This window comes from Medicago sativa, chromosome 3 (assembly GCF_051527215.1).
Source record: "Medicago sativa cultivar Bolivia chromosome 3, Bolivia_mono, whole genome shotgun sequence".
NCBI lineage: Eukaryota > Viridiplantae > Streptophyta > Magnoliopsida > Fabales > Fabaceae > Medicago > Medicago sativa.
Window position 1 is genome coordinate 78198811 of NC_140751.1, and position 19763 is coordinate 78218573.

The window sequence follows — 19763 nt, forward strand, 5'->3', positions numbered from 1 at the left end:
TCAAAAATTTTATAGCCTGGTACTACTATACCCCACTAAAAAAAATCTTTATTCTCATTTCTCTGATACGCACATTCTAAACTTTCCTTCTTCTCGTTTTAGTAACTAGAAGGTTGATAAATGTATTTGCCTAAACTTGTATTTTTATATTATTTATTAGAATATGAATATTTTTTGTGTTAGTTACAATGATGATTATTTCTTATGTTTACGGATTTCATTTTCAATTAAAATAGAATGTTGTTCATTTAAAAAAATGCATTTTTATTTTGTTACGGGCCTTTTTTTATCTACAGAGCCGAGCCTCCAGATTCATAGGGACGGCCATGACTCTCACTCTCACAGAAAAACAAATTAAAATGGACCAAAAGCCACATGTTGTATTAGTACCATTTCCAGCACAAGGCCATGTGAACCCTTTCATGCAACTAGCCGAACTCCTACGTTGCAACGGTTTTCACATAACCTTTGTGAACACTGAATTCAACCACAAACGTTTGATAAAGTCTCTTGGAGCTGACTTTGTTAAGGGTCTACCTGATTTTCAATTTGACACCATACCTGATGGTTTACCAGAATCAGATAAAGATGCAACACAAGATATTCCAACATTGTGGGATGCAACTAAAAAAAATTGTTATGGTCCTTTCAAAGAGCTTGTGATTAAGCTCAACACTTCATCACCTCATATTCCAGTTACTTGTATAATTGCTGATGGCAATTATGACTTTGCTGGAAGATTGGCTAAGGATTTGGGCATTCGAGAGATCCAACTTTGGACTGCTTCTACTTGTGGGTTTGTGGGATATTTGCAATTCGAGGAGCTTGTCAAAAGAGGAATTCTTCCATTCAAAGGTAAATTAAACCGATTTTTTTCTCTATGTTTCGTAACTAGTCTTTTTTTTTATTATTAAATATAATGTTTTAAAATTATCCTATTCATAATATATATATATATATATATAGGCAAAAGAGAAACTATATTAAATAAAAAAATACAAAGATTGGGGGGACATGATACCTGACTCAGGAAAACTCAAACGAGAATACAACGTATCGTGGTTTTGCAGACGTTAAATTTTGTAAATTCAATTAATTCGTGATGAAATTAGTATATGATCCACTGATGACTATTATAATTAAAAAAAATCACTTTTTAGATATATTAAATAACAGATATTTATAATATATAATATAGATCAGATATATCAATTATTTAATAAATTTAAAAAATAATCTTTTTTGTTTATAATAGTGATTGTAAGAAGTATTGTGCAACAAATTCATACTCAACGTACAATCTTCAATGCTATGTCATTTTATAATTCAATTATGTTAAATTTACTGAAAATTTTAATTTTTTTTCTTCTAAAGAGTATTGGTATCTAACAAATCTCAAAAGTACCTAAGAATGTTCCAAAAATAATTTAGTTATTTATATTTTCTTTCACTTATAATCTAATGAGATGAAGTACTTAAATAACATGAAAAAAATTCACACCCCTATTAGTAAATAGTGAGCTAATAAATGGGATAGACACCGGAACTAGCCAATAAATAAATGAGTCAACAAGCAGTTCAAATTTTCCTTAAAAAAAAAGTAGTTCAAATCGGATTCTTTGTGGGGGTTAAATATGTTTTTGGTCCCTATAAATATGTCAACTTTTTGTTTTAGTCCCTCTAAAATTTTCCTTCAACTTTTAGTCCCTATAAAATTTTCAATCTTCATTTTTGGTCCCTCTTTTAAAGTAAACTCATATGTAGAATTCATATTTTTTAATAAAAATTTTCAGAAAAATTCAAAATATTATAAGAATCACTCCCAAAAAAATTTAGATATTTTTAACAAAAAATGAATTTAATAAGAATTTTTATATTTTTTAAGGTTAAAAATTCATATTTAATTTGTATTTTGTTAAAAAATTCTAATTTTTCTTAGAAATTTTTTTTAGAATATTTTACATATTTCTGCACAATTTCATTAAAAAAATACAAAAATTAAATTAAAAATAGGGACCAAAAGTAGTGATTGAGAATTTTATAGGGACTAAAAGTTGAAGGAAAATTTTAGAGGGACTAAAACGAAAAGTTGACATATTTATAGGGACCAAAAACATATTTATCCCTTCTTTGTGGTCAATGTTTTTATACATTCATAAAATTCATGGTCATTGAGTCGCACGGTCGAAAATTCAATACATATTTTTATTTTTATTTTAATAAAAAATGTTGAATTTAAAATATAATTTGTCTATTCTTGATTCAACAATTTCAATTATTGTTTTCTTTTGTCTTAACCACTTTCAGTTTGTAGAAGAATGTGGTTTTGTTAATCCATAATTCGACATAAAATAAGTAAAATTTAATCAATAATTTTTTCATTTAAAAATGGAACTCTATTCTTCTAAATAATTATTTTTTATTGGAGATCAATATCATTTAAAGATAGTAACTTAATTAACAATCACAATTATATTAAGAAAAATGATAAAAATTGTATATCCAATATATTAAAACATGAAAAAACAATTTTTTCTACATAAATTTTATCAAATGTTTTCAATTTTAAATCTTTAACTAGTTACAAACCCGTGCTTCGCACGGGGGTTCAGTAACGTATTTGACAAAATATTATATTGAAAGGATAGATTGCGAAATGACAGATAATTATAAATCATAATACAATATTTAGAGTACTCTTGCATTACGGATTACAAAGTTAAATCTTCAAAATGGCTTGATCACGAGTAACAAATGAAAACATATTTAGTTAGCGGTAGAAACACTTTTGTAGTAATAATTGATATCTATCTATAAACCAATGAAAACCATATTACCAAAGCTACCTGATTTATATCATTTTGACTTTCAACTTCAACGTATATAAATCCTTTCACATTATCTACAGCAAAGGCAGATATTAACTGCAATTTAGTATCCAGTTCTTTCATGTGAACAAATTTCTGCATCAGATAGATAGCTGAAAGCTTCTCTACTTGATTTATATCATTTTGTGTTTTAGCTTCAACGTATATAAATCTTTTCACATGATCTACAGGAAAGGATAGGGATGTCAATGGATAGCCATGGGTACGGATAATATGATACTCGTCCCCGCCCCGTTGGATAAATTTGATACCCGTGCCAGCCCCGTATCCTCGTGGGTGCCCACTATACGGGTACCCGTGGGTATTGAATTACGTATTTTTTTAAAAAATTTAATCTAAAGGATAGATGTTTTAAACCACATTTAAAACATATTGTCATTGAAATATTATACAAAATATACATGCCAGCATACAACAACTTCCAAAAGATTAGAACTTTTCTTCAAGCAAGATTATTTCTACGAACCACCTCAACAAATAACATTGTAGGAGGAACACCCGAATCGAATAGCAGCTTGTCGCCCTCTTGTAGGTGATTGTCCCTAACAAACTGGAACCAACCTTCTCCCAAGGATTTTTCAGCCTTGTTACGCTCAACGGTAATGAGGCGGCAATCGTATTCCTGACCGGTAAGCACATCAATCAACTGCATTGTCTTTCTTGTAGTTGTATTTTTCAAAGAAACAATTGCATTTTTCTCATTCTAGCAAATTAAAGGAAAGAGCAGAATATGAGTGAAAATGCAAACTTCATATTCATATATAAAAAAGGTAAAAAAATAAAAAAAAATCTAAGTTTGAAAAAAATCTAATCTAATATAACAATAAAAAAAGGGTCCTTAAACGCATGGTTATTTGATTTTTTTTAAAAATAATATAAAGGATGGAAAAAATCAAGAATAAAAGAAAATTGTCAAAGAATGGATAATAGTTACTATAGCCATTTTTTAATATCTAAATTTATTTGAATCTTGAAATAAAGGGAAATGGAGAGAAGTTTCTTTGCAACACTCTTTATAGTTCTCACACAAATTTTTTTTTTTATGGTTCAAGTTAACGTTATAGTTCAAGTATCAGCTAACAAATACTGTTACAAAGTATCTGATATCTCATATAATCCATTAGATATTAAGTTGTTAAATAATGTGTGGCCTAGCAAAAACTTCTTTTACTCTAATTAAGATTAAGATTGTGATGATGATAAATGAATACGCTTAACACTAATGCAAAACATGCTGGCAGTGCCTGGCATTATAACTGAAGTAAGGAACGAATCTCTGTGTGTGTGTGTGTGTGTGTATAAATATTCCATTCAAGAAATTCTTTTTTTGGTATTATTGTTAAAAGTAAGAAAGAGAGAGAGAAAAAAGTTGCAATTTTAAGTCCTTGTTTTATTTTATGTACCTTATTTGTGAAGACATGCAACGAAACACAAGCACTGAGAAAAAATAACTAACTCTGAACATCTATAAATTCTCGTTCCTTGAATCACACGTTCCCTTTTCTTTTTTCACTCCCATTTCTTTGGATTCTGTTCTTTCATTATTCTTGAAACTCAGAAAAAAAAAATTGGCACAAGAAAATGCAACTCATCATTATCTAATGACATTACTCTTCATCATTATTTTCTTCTTAAGTATGGCTTCATGTGGTTATGGAGTTGGAGTCAAGTGGGGAACCATGGCCACTCACCAACTTCCTCCAAACAACGTCGTTAAAATGCTTCAAGAAAATGGCTTTGATAAACTCAAACTGTTTGATGCTGATGAATGGGTTATGACAGCTTTGTTAGGGACTGATATTGAGGTTATGTTAGCAATTCCTAATAATATGTTGGAAGAAATAAGCAAGGATCCTAAAGTTGCTGATTCTTGGGTTTATGAAAATGTCACCAGCTACTTGTACCCTGGTGGATTAAACATCAAGTTAAGCATTTTTTTTAATCCTATAACCATATTCAACATTCATTCATCACATTACATGCACATTATATCTTGCATTTTCTTTAATTTTTCCTTTACTCACTGTGCTTTTACCATGTCTTTCATTTTTCTTGGTCTAATTCTTGTTCAAAAAAAAAAAGACATTGTAGATTACCAGTTTGTAGCAATGGTTTTTTGTACCTTTTCTGCTCATATTTCTGAAGGCTTCAGGAGTTGATATTGTACTTTTTCTAATGCCATATTTTGTCTATAATCTTCATCTATTTAGCTTCTTGAACTGACAGTGTTTAGTTGATTATATCTTAACTCTACATTTATGATACAAATATTGCAGATACATTGCACTTGGCAATGAACCTTTCCTCAAGGAATATAATGGAACATATCTAATGTACACTCTACCAGCTCTTAAGAATATACAAACATCTCTCAACAATGCAGGACTTGGTTCAAGCATCAAAGCCACAGTTCCATTCAATGCTGATGTATATTATTCACCAGACTCAAATCTAGAGCATAATCCTAAATCAAATAATAAGTTTAGGTTAATATTAGAAAATGATTTATTGAATAAGATATCTTATTGATCAAAATTTCAAAATGAAACTTCTTAAAATGTAAAGAAACAATCTCATAGAATTAATTATAAAGTAGAGGTCATAAAGAGCAATAAGTAAAATATACAGAACTTGATTCTCAACACCTACAATCATTCTTTCTTCCCATATCTGTCTCGGACTATATGACTAAACTGACTGTGTGAAAATATGAACTTAGGTGGAGGCCCCTCATGGTAAAAGCTTGGCATAGAGCTTGATTTAAATTTTAAACTTCTCCTCAACTGTTTGATGGCTTCTTATTTCTCATCCTTAATCGTTGAACAAATTAGAGTGAGAAAACTAACATAAATTTATATCTATAAGAAGAAAAGAAGTAACAGAATGACAATGTAATTCATGGTTTTTTGAGATAATAAATAAATCCCTTTTTACCTTGCTTCTTTTTTATTCTTCTCAGCTTCCATTGCTTGATTTTGAATAGAACTATGACACAAATAAAAGGGGATGCTCCGATCAATTTGAGATGAAAACCCTATTGAAACAAAACTAATTAATCAACAAATTTTACCTCCTTTCTTCTTTGTGCACGTTCAGCTGACCAAAAGCTTGGAGCAGAAGCAACAGTCGCCCTGGATTTGAACGACCTCACAGAAATTGCAGTTCTTTACATGGTCACGGAGAAAATTATAAGATAAAGTAAAAAAAATATCATTGCTAGAATAAGGAAAACATGAGATGAGATTTTGACACCCTTTGACTATAAGGTTTATAAGAGCATTACCCAGAAGCAACTGAACATGAATCGTCCTCGTTAAAATGTTTCTTGTTATCAGGTTTCAATGGTTTCCTTGAAACTGAAGGAGACTTCAACTGCAAGGCACAAACAGTCAAAACAAAAGTTTCGAAACTAACTCTGAGTACATAATAATAAATTAACCATAAACATTTCACTATCTGAATATCCTATGCCCATTGCACTATATAACAAAGAAGTGTCAGAACAAAAGAAATTGAATGGTTAAGTGAATGTACAATCTTTCACAAATAAGTTATAAAGTTAAATTGTTTCACAAAATCTTTCTATAGAAAACCAAAATCAATTATCTTACATAGGTATAGATTCAAGGCTGAAATAGAAATTAAAGAATGCTTCCAAAGGGTTTTACCCAAGTGATTTTATGAAATGGACTATATAGGTTCTATTGTTGAAATAATCTTTCACTTATATCTTGGAACATTACATATCTATTTTAACATAGATATATAAGAATACATATATTTTCCCCTATGTTCCAGTTAGAAAAATATTAAATTTAGAAATATAACAGAGTTCATTTTCAGTGTTTGTATAACTCATCTGAAGTGGAAAATTTCCCATCAAATCTGAGGGTTGAATGAACCTATCTATGAAAAACACTTTGTTGCAAGAACCTTCCATTTCCATTGCATATGCTTTTGGTGAAATTGAAGATGTTCTTTGCTCATAGCTAGAAGCTGCATCTGATTTTGAACTCTCTGATTTCAAAAGGTTCAATTCATTGGAAACATCACAATAATGTATAACAGTATCATGAATTAAAACAATCATATTATTGATTAATACCAACAAAAGCAAGCCACTACAACAGAATAAAATTAATTAGGATGGGAAAAAGGCTCTAACAACTTTATGGTGCACTTTCACATTGAAAAGATAAACTTATCAAGGGATCCTGCTGAATAAAAGTTTAGATGTTGTCTTATTGTTTTGCTTGAGAAATAAGAGAGATAGACTTTTTGACTCTTCCGGCAGGTGCTTCAACAAAAGACATGTCCAATGTGTCGTTTCAACACAATGCTATTGCAATTTATGTAGCATAATGTTCTGATTATTAGGAAGGTTTGATACTCATATATTTTGCATAATAGCTGCTATGTCATATTAGAATTCTTTAAGGGTATGTGCAGCCCTTTGCTTATCATGGCAGGCTACTCTTTGTTTTTGCTGCTATAGGATAGCCTTTGGTTTCCTTTCTCTCTTTTGTGTAAACAGGTTCAGGCCTTAATCCTGATTTGCATTTTATTTTCATTGCTTTGATAAAAAAAAAAAAAAGTCTAGCATAATGTTCTAGAATATATCATGAAAGCAGGTTGGATAAAAGTAAATCAGGTTGGATAAAAGTAAATCAGGTTGTTAACTAGTTTTTTTAATTTTAATTGATATTTGAGATGTAAGCAAGATAAATAAGGGTGTGTTAAATTTTGGGTAGTTTATTGTTAATTATGATAGTGTGCATGTGTTAATTTAAGTTAGGCTTGCCAGGCTAATTTGTGACAGGTTGGCGTTAGCCTGTGCGTCGGTCATGACTCAAAGGTGGGTCGTGACAAAACAGACACAAATCAATCCCCAAATCATGCTCCTGATTGGCATCATACTCCAAGAATCAGAAGGAGATTTGCTACTGTCCATAGTGTTTATGTGCATCACCCCACCCCCACCATATTCATACTCAATTCAATTTGGGTATTAACTTCGAAAATGGGAGAGGAGAAATTGGGGGCAAAAATGGGATTTGGGATTTGAAATTAAGATTGCAAATTGTTTGTTTGATGAAGGAGAAAAGAAGAGAAGTGAGAATAAAGGAGGGACACAAATGACCATTGCAATGTTTGTTATTAGGGTTAATAGGCCTTTACCCCCTATAATATATGTCACTTTTGGTTTTGCCCCCTGTAAAAAAAAAATTTGGATTCGGTCCTTGTAAAAAAAATTTGTTTTGGAAAACACCCTAGGCCAGCTGACTGTACATTTTTGCTGATGTGGCATGCTGCGTCACCTTTTTCGGATGACGTGACGCGCTGACTGTATAATTATTTTTATTTTTTTATGGAGTACACGTGGCATTTATGATTTTTTTTTTAAATTAAAAAAATTCTTAAAAAATTTTAAAAAACGAAAAAATATTAGGAAAAAATGAAATAAATTCTTGAAAAATAAAAATATTAATAAAAATGATTAAAAAATGAAAATAATTATGGAAAAATTAATGAAAATGAAAAAATCTAGAAAATTTAGTAAAAAAAAAATCTGGAAAAATGAAAAAAATCTAGAAAATTTAATAAAATAAAATCTGGAAAAATTAATAAAAAATGAAAAAATTAATATATTTCAAAAAATTCATATTTCCATTTTATTTTCAATAGCGGAAAAATTAAAAAAATTTGGAAAAATGAAAAAAAATTAATTTTTAGCGAAAGTAAGAAGTTTTATTTTATAAAAAAATCAAAAATTCAGGAACTTAAAATATTTCGAAATTTATAAATATAATAAGAATAGAATTAAAAAGGAAAGTTCGGATTTTTCTTTCAAAATTAAAAAGTTTGTTTTTTTTTATTTTTTATACAGAATATCAAAATATTGGAAAGTATTTTCATAATTAAAAAAACATAACATTAGAGCATGAAGAGTAGAATTAAGGGCTTGTTATTCAACAGTATAACATGACTTATATACCGGTGTCAATCAATATCCATTGTATCATGTTATTCATCTAGATTATATTTTCGAATAAAATAAAATTCTAGAAATTAATTTACAAAATCAAAATAATTATATAATAATATATTTTCACTTTTTTATAATTTTAATTTAATTCAGATTTTTTTTAAAAATTTTGAAAATTTTGATATATATTAATTTTTCCATAATTATTTTCATTTTTTTAATTTCTCCAGATTTTTTTATTAAATTTTCTTGATTTTACCAGATTTTTTTATTAAATTCTAGATTTTTTCATTTTTATTAATTTTTCCATAATTATTTTCTTTTTTTAAATTTTTTTAATCGTTTTTATTAATATTTTTATTTTTCCAGATTTTTTTTACTAAATTTTCTAGATTTTTTCATTTTTATTAATTTTTCCATAATTATTTTCATTTTTTTAATCATTTTTATTAATATTTTTATTTTTCAAGAATTTATTTCATTTTTTTTTAATATTTTTTCGTTTTTTTAAAAAAAAATCATAAATGCCACGTGTACTCCATAAAAAAAATAAAAATAATTATACAGTCAGCGTGCCACGTCATCCGAAAAAGGTGACGCAGCATGCCACATCAGCAAAAATGTACAGTCAGCTGGCCTAGGGGGGTTTTCCAAAACAAATTTTTTTTACAAGGACCGAATCCAAAAAAAATAATTAGCGGGGGCAAAACCAAAAGTAACCTATATTACTGGGGATAAAGGCCTATTAACCCCTTGTTATTATATGCAATTAAGTCCCTGCCATCATGGAAGGCCAACAATGCAGCTGAAGTGGTGAGTCTAACGGACACATTAGCGCCTGTTAACTGCCATCATGGAAGGCCAACAATGCAGCTGAAGTGGTGAGTCTAACGGACACATTAGCACCTGTTAATACCAAGTTAACGTTTTGGATGCATTTGACTAACATAACATACATTGGGGGAGTTTTTTATTCATTAAATTGATCCAGTGACTGATCTGATAGCGAGTGACACTTTTAGGGACTCAAATGAGGATTTAATCAAACTAGAGTGATTGATTTAAAATTACAGGTTAGAGTGAATGAAATCTTTAGTTAGGATTTCAAACTTTTTTGGCATTTTTAACCATATAGAAATCGCACTGATTATGAGAGTTGAGTATCACATAATTAAGGGGCTGTTTGTTTGAGATATTTTTTAAAAAGAATCTATTTTTTTAATCAAAAAATCAATTTTTTTATTTTTGTAGTATTTGTTTTAGATTTTTACAAAATCCATTTTGTTAAAAAAATCATTAACCTCAAAATGAAAAGTTATTCCTAGAAACTTGTTCAAAATCTTTTTTTTTTTAAAAAAAATTAAGGAACTCAAGTGTAAGAGTTTCAAATATAAAAAAAAAAAATATGATTTTTATGATACTATCAAGGTCAAACAAATATACATTTATACATTTGATTTGATGCTCACAAAATTATACTATTAAGGTCAAACAAATATTTAATTTCACATAAGTTTCATTTTCAAAAGATTAAATAATTGGTTATACTTTTATATTTTACCAAATCAGTTAGTGCTGGTGTATCAAATTCTAAAAATGAAATTTAAAAAAAAATGATGAAAAATTAAGAGATGAGGTGAAGTACCTTCCAACATGATAAACCTTTATCGAACTGAACGTTTTTCAAGCAACTCTCTGTGCTCTTATGAGTCTTTTGATTGGATTCTGCTCTTTACCCAAACGGTTTTGCTCATTTCCAAAGTAAATGTCCAAAATACTCTTACGCATGTTAACTCACGCTAGTGCAAATGTCAACGTAAGTTAACATACGCTGCATGAGTTAACTCACGCCAAAAAACACACGGAAATCCCAGCGTGAGTTAACTCACGCTGGTTTCTTTCATCCATATTCCACTTTTTAAGCATCATTTACGTGTGATGATTTATAATAAGGATATGTGATCTGTGTTGTCCATAGTATGGATATGTATAAAAGGTGGATATGTATAAAAGGTGGACTACACACAAATAAATGCTTTGTGCTGTCCATACTTCTATAGGTTTTTTGTCTACAATATTCATATAGGAGCGTTGAAACTATTCAATATTCATACTCTGAATGTATGTTAAACATTATGATTCTCTTTTTCCATTTGGATTCGGGTTGACTACAAACCTTACCAAGTATTGAAACCTCGTGTAACATGTTGAAGAATACAACACTTTTTCACTAGGAGCGTTGAAACTGTCCATTGGTGAGTTATTAGCTCATGTTTATCTTTCTAGTGCAATTATTAGGTTCAACACTAGAATAGAAACACGTTGTAAACTGGTACCTTGACAATTTCAGTAGTACAAACATGTCATTTTCTTTGATTTTTGAATCTTTTAAACAAAAATATATTCTTGCCCTTGAAAAAACTTCTTTTTAAAAGGATGACATCGTTATTTGCAGAAATGTGTAGAATAAAAGGATACCAGTATGAACAAATAGTTTTTTATTTGAATAGAAAAGAACAATGATAGTTTATTTATTTTGTATTCCACATCACCTTGAAGTAATTCATGCATATCTCACACATTGAGATCACAGTGATCCCAAATTCGCACAAGAAAATAAATAAAGTCCTACAAAACTTTTTCATTTATTGTGAGCTCCAGAGTAGAACACTTCATTGTTGCAATGTAAAACACTAATTTGGTTGATAGTTAATTAAAATGAAATAAATGGCCAGATGTCACAACTTGCAACATCATAATGCATAAGAATACCATGAATAAAAACACAATCATTGTTGATTAATACCAACAAAAGCAAAACACAAAAACTCAATAAAATTAGGAAGGTTTTTACAAAGGTAGAGTCTGTAACAGTATTTATCGATGTACTTACATATTGAAAAGATGAATTTATTACATGCATACAACTTTATGTTACCAATTCCCTGAATCAAGGGATACTGCTCAATGAATGCTATGATATTGTCTTTATCCTTTTGCTTGACACACAGAGAGAAATAGACGTTTTGACTCTTCGATCAGGTGCTTCAGCAAAAGACCTGTCCAATGAAATATTTTAACACAATTGCCAAATTTTTAAGTGGAATTAAACTAAATATAAATAAACATAGAATTTATAATTACGAAGTAGGTGAAAATGTATACCGATTGAACATCCAAAAGATGATTTATCCTTGAAGTCGTCCTCTTTTTCTTTGGGGGGAATAAGAAGTTGTTGGTCATCTTCATTTCCATTTGTAGAGTCTCTTACTTCAACTCCAATTGCTCGGTGTTGTAGCTCAGCACTATCAAATTTCAAATGCTCATCTCTACTACTTCTTCTACCGCCCAGCCCCAACCTAAGTTCCAAGTCACATTCAGGAAAGACCCCACAATCCTTTCCAACTTCAGCTCCATTTTCGGGGTGTTGTGACTCGTCAATGTCAAATTTCGAATGTTGATCAGACTCATCAGAGACTTGATCACATGATGCTAATTCAACAATTTCAACACTGTTACTTCTTCTACCATCCAAGTTGTATACGGGGATGACCCCACAGCCTTTTATACCGTCAGTTAACCGCTGGCCTTGGTAAGCATCAAATTTAAATGAAAGGTTGTAATGATCACCTCCACTTTCATTCCCCTCCTTCCCCAAAATGTCACTATAAAAGAAGCCTAACATTACATGATCTGAATTTAATATTCCATTAATACCTTTTGCGTATGAGGGAGCATTAGTGCACCCGGATGCCCTTGTTTTATACCATAAGGAGTATTGGCCTAATCCTTTTCCATGTTCATAGATAGTACATACAGATGAAGTTGCAGTCTTTAAGATCGAGCAACGGTAGAATGATGCATAAAACGAAACAACATAAGCCTGATTTCCGAATAGGAGGAATATTAATTGAAGCCTCTGTTGTTTGAAAAGCAAACTGGCACGGAACTTGGGATCCAGGAAGTAAAGAGATATCACGGAAAGAGAGTGCATCGAGATTATCTAATCTATGCACCTGCACGTCGTAGTTCTCAAGCATTTCTCTTTGAATTGAGTTAGTGTCCAGATAATTGCAGTTAATGGCTCTCAATTTTCGCAAGGATGCAGGAAGCTTTGGTAGGGATTTAAGGTTTATGCATTCATCTAAATTAAGCTTTTCCAACATTAAACAGTTTTGGATGCCGTCAAGGATGAACCCCAGATTCAATGTATTGATTTGTGTGCATGTTCAACTATGTTAGAGACTCTAATCCTGGATCATTTGATAACTTCTTCCCAACAATGTTAAGCTTGTTATTTTCACTTAGATCGAGATAAGAAGTGAGTTTTCTATTACGCCACATCGATGACGGAAATTCACGTATAGCGGTGCCACATAACAACATACGTGTCATTTCCTCTGATGTCACAGAAAATTCCACAAGAGATGAACAATCAGAGAGATCCAGAGATATGAGAGATTTTGAATGAATGTTAGTTTTCAGGCTTTCGATCTTTTTGCAACCTTTTAACCATAGTTCTCTAAGCTTGGGCACAGTGAAAATGGATGGATGGATTTGACAGAGACTTACACAATTAGAAAGGGATAATATTTGAAGATTCGGTGCTCTTGATAAGTCCGGAATCTCAATCAGATCTTTAGAGTTGTTAAGGTCGATGATCATTAAATTGTCAAGCCTCTGCAGGAAGAAAGAAACAACACATTGTTCAAAAATCATTAAAATTGGCTCATGAGCTTATACAAATGCATTTCGACAAACTAACAATAACAAGTATCTACCAACATTCCTTCAAAAAAAAAGTATATACAAACACGTTGATTAATTAATTTGTACATGAATCCCATCCCAAAGCTTTCTAAGCTTGCTATGGGTCATGCTAAGTTGTACAAGCCATTTGGCACAAAAGGTTGATGGCAAAGACTCAAGTGGGAATGAATCCCAATAAAGGTGCCTCAATTTATCAGACAACCACTCAAGACCTTCAAGGAGGTGCACAGTGTACAATTCACACCTTAAGTAGAAGTCATTTATATTATTAGTGATATGAAGACATCTTAAGTTGGTCATGCTTTTGAAGCAATCAGAGCTCAAGTATAGATCTCCAATTTCTGAAATATTGAATAATATAACGTCAACAACTTCAGTTCCCTGAAAAACAAAATTTTGAATAATAAGTGTCATACATATTAACCTTGCTTGTATTTCATAATCAAATGCATACATGCCTTTTCTGATAGAAGTAATTAAGTCTTCCAGTTACCTTGTTATATTTCAATACATCATACACTTCCTCAGGATCCCACAATCGACTTCTTCTTCCGGGGTTTTTAGGACATTCTTGTTTCTACAATCTCTCGTCCCATTTCTACTAACAAATCATGCATTCCAATTTCATCATAATCTCTAGAAGTTATGAGTGCTTTATCTAGAAGGACTTCTATCCCACTTACCGCAAAAAAATTGCAAGCATCCAATAGAACTGTTAGGTATTGTTCATCACAATAACCATCATAGGGATTTAAATATGATTTGGAGAAGAATGCAATGTCTAGAAATATGTCCTGCTGAGTACGATCTAAGTCATCGAAACTCAATTTTAACACATCATGAATTCTCCCATTGGGGATCTTTTTGAGCTTCTCCAATTCACTTTCCCATGCTTTCTTGCTTTTTGTACGGAAATTTGCACCTAAAACTTCTAAAGCAAGGGGATTGCCACTGCAATACGAAATTGCATTTTCTGAGAGCTCTTCATATCCAACTTTAGCATGTTTATTTCCGAAGGCATTCCAACAAAATAGTTGAAGAGAGTCATCTCGGTTCAATCCCTCAACCTCATATATTGCACATTCATTAAATTGACTGCATATTTGTTTATCTCTAGTTGTGACAAGGACTCTAGTACCCGGTCCCAGGCAATCATTAACTATGTTAAAATTTTCCGCTTGCTCTGAAGTTGCCACATCATCCAACACAATAAGACTTCTTTCCAATGCAAGTTTTCTTATGAAAATTGGGTTTTCTACATAAAGTGCATCAAGACGAAGCTCCAGCAATGTAGAAAAAAGAATTTTACGTACAACATCGACTCCACACCTAGTTGACTACTTCCCATACATTTTTTAGGAAGCAATGACGTTCGAATTGAGAATAATGTTTATCATATAAACTTTTAGCCAGAGTTGTCTTTCCTATGCCTCCCATGCCCCATAGTGCAAGGATTCTAACATCATTTGACTCAATTTTCAGTGAGGATTCAATCTCTCCATGCTTATTCTCAATTCCAACAAGCTTCTTATTAACTTCAAATGGGTGTCTACGATGGAATTTTTTCAAAACAACTTCGACAATATTTCTAATTAAGTCAGGGTCATCCCTACCATATGAAGGAAAGAGAGAAAACAAGGTCAACATTATTGTTGTGAAGATAATAATTATATAAAATTATTATGGTCAAGATTATAGAGCAAGAAAGAAACGGAAAATAGTTCGAAAAGTAATAATCCAAAGACATAAAAAGATAATTATTCTTGTAAGCTTTTATAGTTCTACTTCTACTATATTACTGGTATGGAAACCCGTATCAAGCACGGGATAGAATTTCGTCATACTTAAAAGAGAGGATATTGTGATATACCAAATGCAGTTGAAGCTCAATATTAACAACAAATAAATGAAAAAACTCATACTTAAGTTTTAATATTTTGGATGAAAATGTGGTATCATTCTCAGATGTGTGGTTGAACTTTATAATTGATGTGACATTTTCTTAATGAGTCTAATTTTATGGTAGCATAATTATTCAATAATCTTTAACTCCTTCAACAAACCCATAAAATTATTGGTAACTTACTATCTTCCCTTATCATTTCTTTCGTCTTCTTTCTTTTTGCAATTTACTTTCTCTTCCCTCATCATTTATTTCCCTCATGAAAGAAAAGAGTAAAACATCTTCTGTAACTTACTATCTTCCCTCATCATTTCTTCCGTCTTCTTACTTTTGTACCATGTTGTACTGACACCTTATTCGGATATTTCACCATATCATAGACACAGACAGTCTCACATTTAAGGGAGAGATATTAATGTGTCATGTCTGAGTTAAACTTTTATATTAGATGCAAGAGTAGATATTGAGCAACATATAAGTAAGATGACCAATATACCTTTTTTTTTTAGGGAAGATGACCAATATACCTAATGTCTTAAGTTTTTTGATGAAGATGTGGTGTCAATATCATTTTTTAAGGTTTCTTTTAACCAAATATAATGATCCAACCCAAAGATTCTATGAATATTAATGCTTTCTAAATCTGTTTGTGCCTCAGGTTCATCAAAACCTACAAATTCTTTTTTTAGAATTGAATATACGTGATTTATTGCTTCTTCAATTGTTGATGGGAGTTCTGAGTCTGATTTTTCAGACATGAAGCTCCAAGCATTTCCTGTGGTTTTTGTCTTTGGATAGTTAAAAATATTTTTTGGATTTAGAATTCTGAGTGTAGAGTCTAATTGGATTGTTACCATACTACCATGATACCAATTTCTTAGGTCTTTTTTAGTATCATCACTACCGTCGATGTCTAAAACATCTTCTTCTTTATAGCGATTTATGGTAGGTATATACTTAGGTGGTATATGTTTAAATTTTTATCATTCATTTTGTCTTGGAGCGAAAAATTGAAATTCTTGTTTTGTTTTCTCATGTTTTTCTTCTATCATATCTCCCCCCTCTTTTTTGACAAAAGTTTGTAATTCTTCTAGGGTTAGACATTTATCTCTTATAGGTAAGAGTTTTAATAGATCGATTAAATCATCTATTTTTAGACAAAGTTTTTCATCTAACAATTTTTGATTTTCTTCTAGATTAGATAATTTTTCATCGAGTTTTTCTTTGAACTCTTTTTCTAGTAGTACTTCTACTATTTTATCTAATCGTTTTTGAAGTATTATTAAATTTTCAAAAATGTCTTGTATATTTTCACTTAATCCTTTATTAGCCATCTGTTAATTTTTGTAACCTATGACTTAAAAGATTTGCTAAGTTTTCATACTCCCAGTATGTAAAGTAATCATCTTCGATCATTAAAAACCAGAATGATGTTTCTCTACACCATCTAATTTGATTTTTTGCCTGAGTTATTTCGTTATAACTAGGATTTAATATGAATGGCTGTGGTGTTATTTTTCCAAATGGGTTTATAAGACCATCCATTATTTATCTAGCTAATTTCTTGAGTCCTTTCTTTAAATCCTCAAGTTTTTCTACATATTCTTTAAAAAGAAAATAATCAAAATCTTCTTTTAGATAATACCTAGCTGTTTCTAAGCACCATCTAATTTGTGCTTTTACTATTGGAATATCTTGATAGTTTGGAACCAAATACCATGGTTGAAGGATAATTTTTCCTTTTGGATTTTTAAGATGCCAATGTTTCATTATTTATTTTATTTTGTTTTGGACCCTTTTAAGCCGGTTTTTATAAGAACTGGTTCTAAAAGATTTTTGACATGTGTCAAAATTTTACTGGCCAATGGTACAATGGTACCCAACTGCTATGGTACGCAAGTATTTTCCTAGCACAACCTAAGTCTTTGTATGCCAATAGGGATGGGAATAGGCCATGCCGGCCTACAGGGGTCTACAGCCTAGCCTACGACAGGCCAGGTCAGGCCAGACTTTTTTCTTAAATAGAGAAGGCCTAGGCTTTTTTAGAAGCCTATTTAGCTTAAAAGGTCAGGCCACATGCCATTAAAAAAGCCTCTTAAGCCCATTAGGCCGGCCTATTTAAGTAAATATGAATATTATTTCTTATTATTATATTTTGTACTTTGAATTAAAATAAAAATTTGATAACTTTTTCAGTCATTTAAGCTTATTAGTATACATTAATTTTTTGCATATTTAAACGTATTATTACAACTAGAATTGTTATATGATACAATATATAGTCAAATTCTCTAAAAACGCATGCTAATTATCAAAATAGAGTTTAATTTAATTGATATATATATATATATATATATATATATATATATAATGGTTTGCTAGTCTATTTAAACTTAGATCACATTGCTTATTTAAAGATGTTCATATGAAATAGGCTTTTAAACAGGCTAGCAGGCCGTATCAGGCTTTCAGAAGGCCAGACTCAGGCCTAAAAAGTAAGCCTATGACAGGCCACAGGCCAGGCTTAGGCCTTAAAAAAATTTGGCAGGCCAGGCTCAGACCTTACAAAGCCTAGCTCGGCCTAGCCTATTCCCATCCCTATATGCCAATATTATATTAGTTTCATATGCAAACGAATTAAAAAGACAAAAATGATATGAAAACAAAAAGATAAATAACATAATTGTTATCTAAAATTAAGTTATGAAACGAGTGAAAGTTTTGCCAATGTAATATTTTGCTTGACTAATTTACACAAGATAGAAAAAATACTAATTGTATGCCAAGAGCCACCTGCTGGTTGGGAAACAAAAATTCACAAATAAAGAGCAATTTGTGTGTAGTTATTATATATTCAGCTAACTATACTCAACCAGATCTAAGGGCTTGAAATATTTGCCATCAATAAGATAAGTTCCAATGTTGAGCCGTACTGCCCACACATCTTTTGGCTTTCTTGAAACAATTCTGCACCAAGTGATATATAATTATTTACACCATTGCCATTTTATACATGATATTAATTTATATGCACCTTACAAAATTTCTACACGTAAATTCAATCAAATCATGTCAAATAGAGATATTGTAGAAATTAATAATAAAGATCAACATTATGAAATGATTTGATTAGATACATAGTAAAAAAGGTTTTACCAAATTAAATCATTTATACATTTGATAGAGCATTATTGTGTAATCTGATATATGTTGCCGATCCAATTTAATGGGATAAGGCTTGGTAATTGTTGTCGTAAGCATTTGATTCGATTCTCACAAAATCATATAGTCATGCAAAAAATTGAAGATTAAGAAAAAAATTGATAAAATGAAAAACTTAAAAGATGAGGTGAAATACCTTCCAACATCACCAGGTTTGACTAAGCCAGAATTAACTCTGAGGCAAGGGACAGAAGCTGCAGTTTTGATCATCTTTGGAGCTTCGATGATAATAATGGGAGACCCTTTATCCAACTTTGAACGTTTTTCAAGCAACTCATTCTCCTCTGATGACTCTTTTGATTCACACCTTACTAATGACACTGAAATATTTGGCCTCCGTTGTTGATACTTCAAGCTGTTGTTGAACTTTAGAAATGGCTTTGTGATACCACAAGAAAGGGACAAAGACATGCTTAAAGATTGAACGTTGCAATGTTTCTGATTTGTGGTTTCAATGTTTTGGAATTTGTTGGTTATGGCTAAAAGTGTTTGTCAAAGCTCCAATCATTTGCAGTGTATGTGTGAGGAAGGATATTAGGATAGACAGATATTGTAAAAGATAAAATTTGTTTAGATAATGTTATTTTTGTTTCGTTTTTTATTGGTTTAGTGGTCACTGTGAAACAGAAGAACGAAGGAAACGCCTACTACAAAACAACACATGCTATTAAGAACCGGTTTAACTCATAGTTTCTATAGAAAAGTTTATCTTCCCTCAAAAAAAATAGAAAAGTTTATCTTTTTAAAAATAATTGTTTTTAACAATTTTCAATGTATTTTTTAAAAAAATTGAACAAAAACATGTATCTGAAATATGATTATAATTTTTTGGGAAGGATGAAATATGATTATAATGAAAAACTAATTGAATAACTTTTAAGAAATAATCTTGTTCTCTCAAAAAGAAATAATCTTGTTATAATGAGTGTGGTAAATGAGAAAAATTATTCAAAAATATTTTTTATGGTCAAACATGACAAGTACACTTAACTTC

At 30.7% G+C, this 19763-nt stretch overlaps 2 protein-coding genes and 3 pseudogenes across 8 annotated transcripts; 2 read left to right on the top strand and 3 right to left on the bottom strand.

Moving 5' to 3' along the window:
* Window positions 1-326: 326 nt before the first annotated feature.
* LOC146940507 (linamarin synthase 1 pseudogene) lies at window positions 327-3084 on the top strand (annotated as a pseudogene).
* Window positions 3085-4473: 1389 nt separating this feature from the next.
* LOC146940508 (glucan endo-1,3-beta-glucosidase 8 pseudogene) lies at window positions 4474-5417 on the top strand (annotated as a pseudogene). The gene is made up of 2 exons (XR_015030020.1): window positions 4474-4812; window positions 5165-5417. The product of XR_015030020.1 is annotated as a glucan endo-1,3-beta-glucosidase 8 pseudogene (transcript).
* Window positions 5072-6941, bottom strand: LOC146940509 (protein WVD2-like 1). 5 transcript variants are annotated; one of them, XR_015032038.1, is made up of 6 exons: window positions 6822-6939; window positions 6172-6260; window positions 5959-6052; window positions 5823-5873; window positions 5538-5698; window positions 5072-5352 (listed from the first exon to the last, which is right to left on the bottom strand). XR_015032038.1 is itself a non-coding variant. In XM_085754206.1 (5 exons), exons 1-4 carry the CDS (start codon window positions 6888-6890, stop codon window positions 5844-5846), a joined length of 282 nt encoding a protein of 93 aa, XP_085610332.1. In that variant the 5' UTR covers window positions 6891-6941; the 3' UTR covers window positions 5072-5352; window positions 5823-5843. The 5 variants fall into 5 exon arrangements, 2 of the variants coding, with proteins under 2 accessions (XP_085610332.1, XP_085610331.1); XR_015032040.1 differs by having other exon boundaries at window positions 5534-5698; XR_015032039.1 differs by having other exon boundaries at window positions 5520-5698.
* Window positions 6942-11687: 4746 nt separating this feature from the next.
* On the bottom strand, window positions 11688-15291 carry LOC146940510 (disease resistance-like protein DSC1; annotated as a pseudogene). The gene is made up of 4 exons (XR_015030021.1): window positions 14138-15291; window positions 13711-14025; window positions 12040-13554; window positions 11688-11933 (listed from the first exon to the last, which is right to left on the bottom strand). The product of XR_015030021.1 is annotated as a disease resistance-like protein DSC1 (transcript).
* Window positions 15292-18204: 2913 nt separating this feature from the next.
* Window positions 18205-19400, bottom strand: CRR42 (DUF3148 family protein). The gene is made up of 2 exons (XM_085754204.1): window positions 18906-19400; window positions 18205-18514 (listed from the first exon to the last, which is right to left on the bottom strand). Exons 1-2 carry the CDS (start codon window positions 19178-19180, stop codon window positions 18406-18408), a joined length of 384 nt encoding a protein of 127 aa, XP_085610330.1. The 5' UTR covers window positions 19181-19400; the 3' UTR covers window positions 18205-18405.
* Between the last annotated feature and the right edge of the window lie 363 nt (window positions 19401-19763).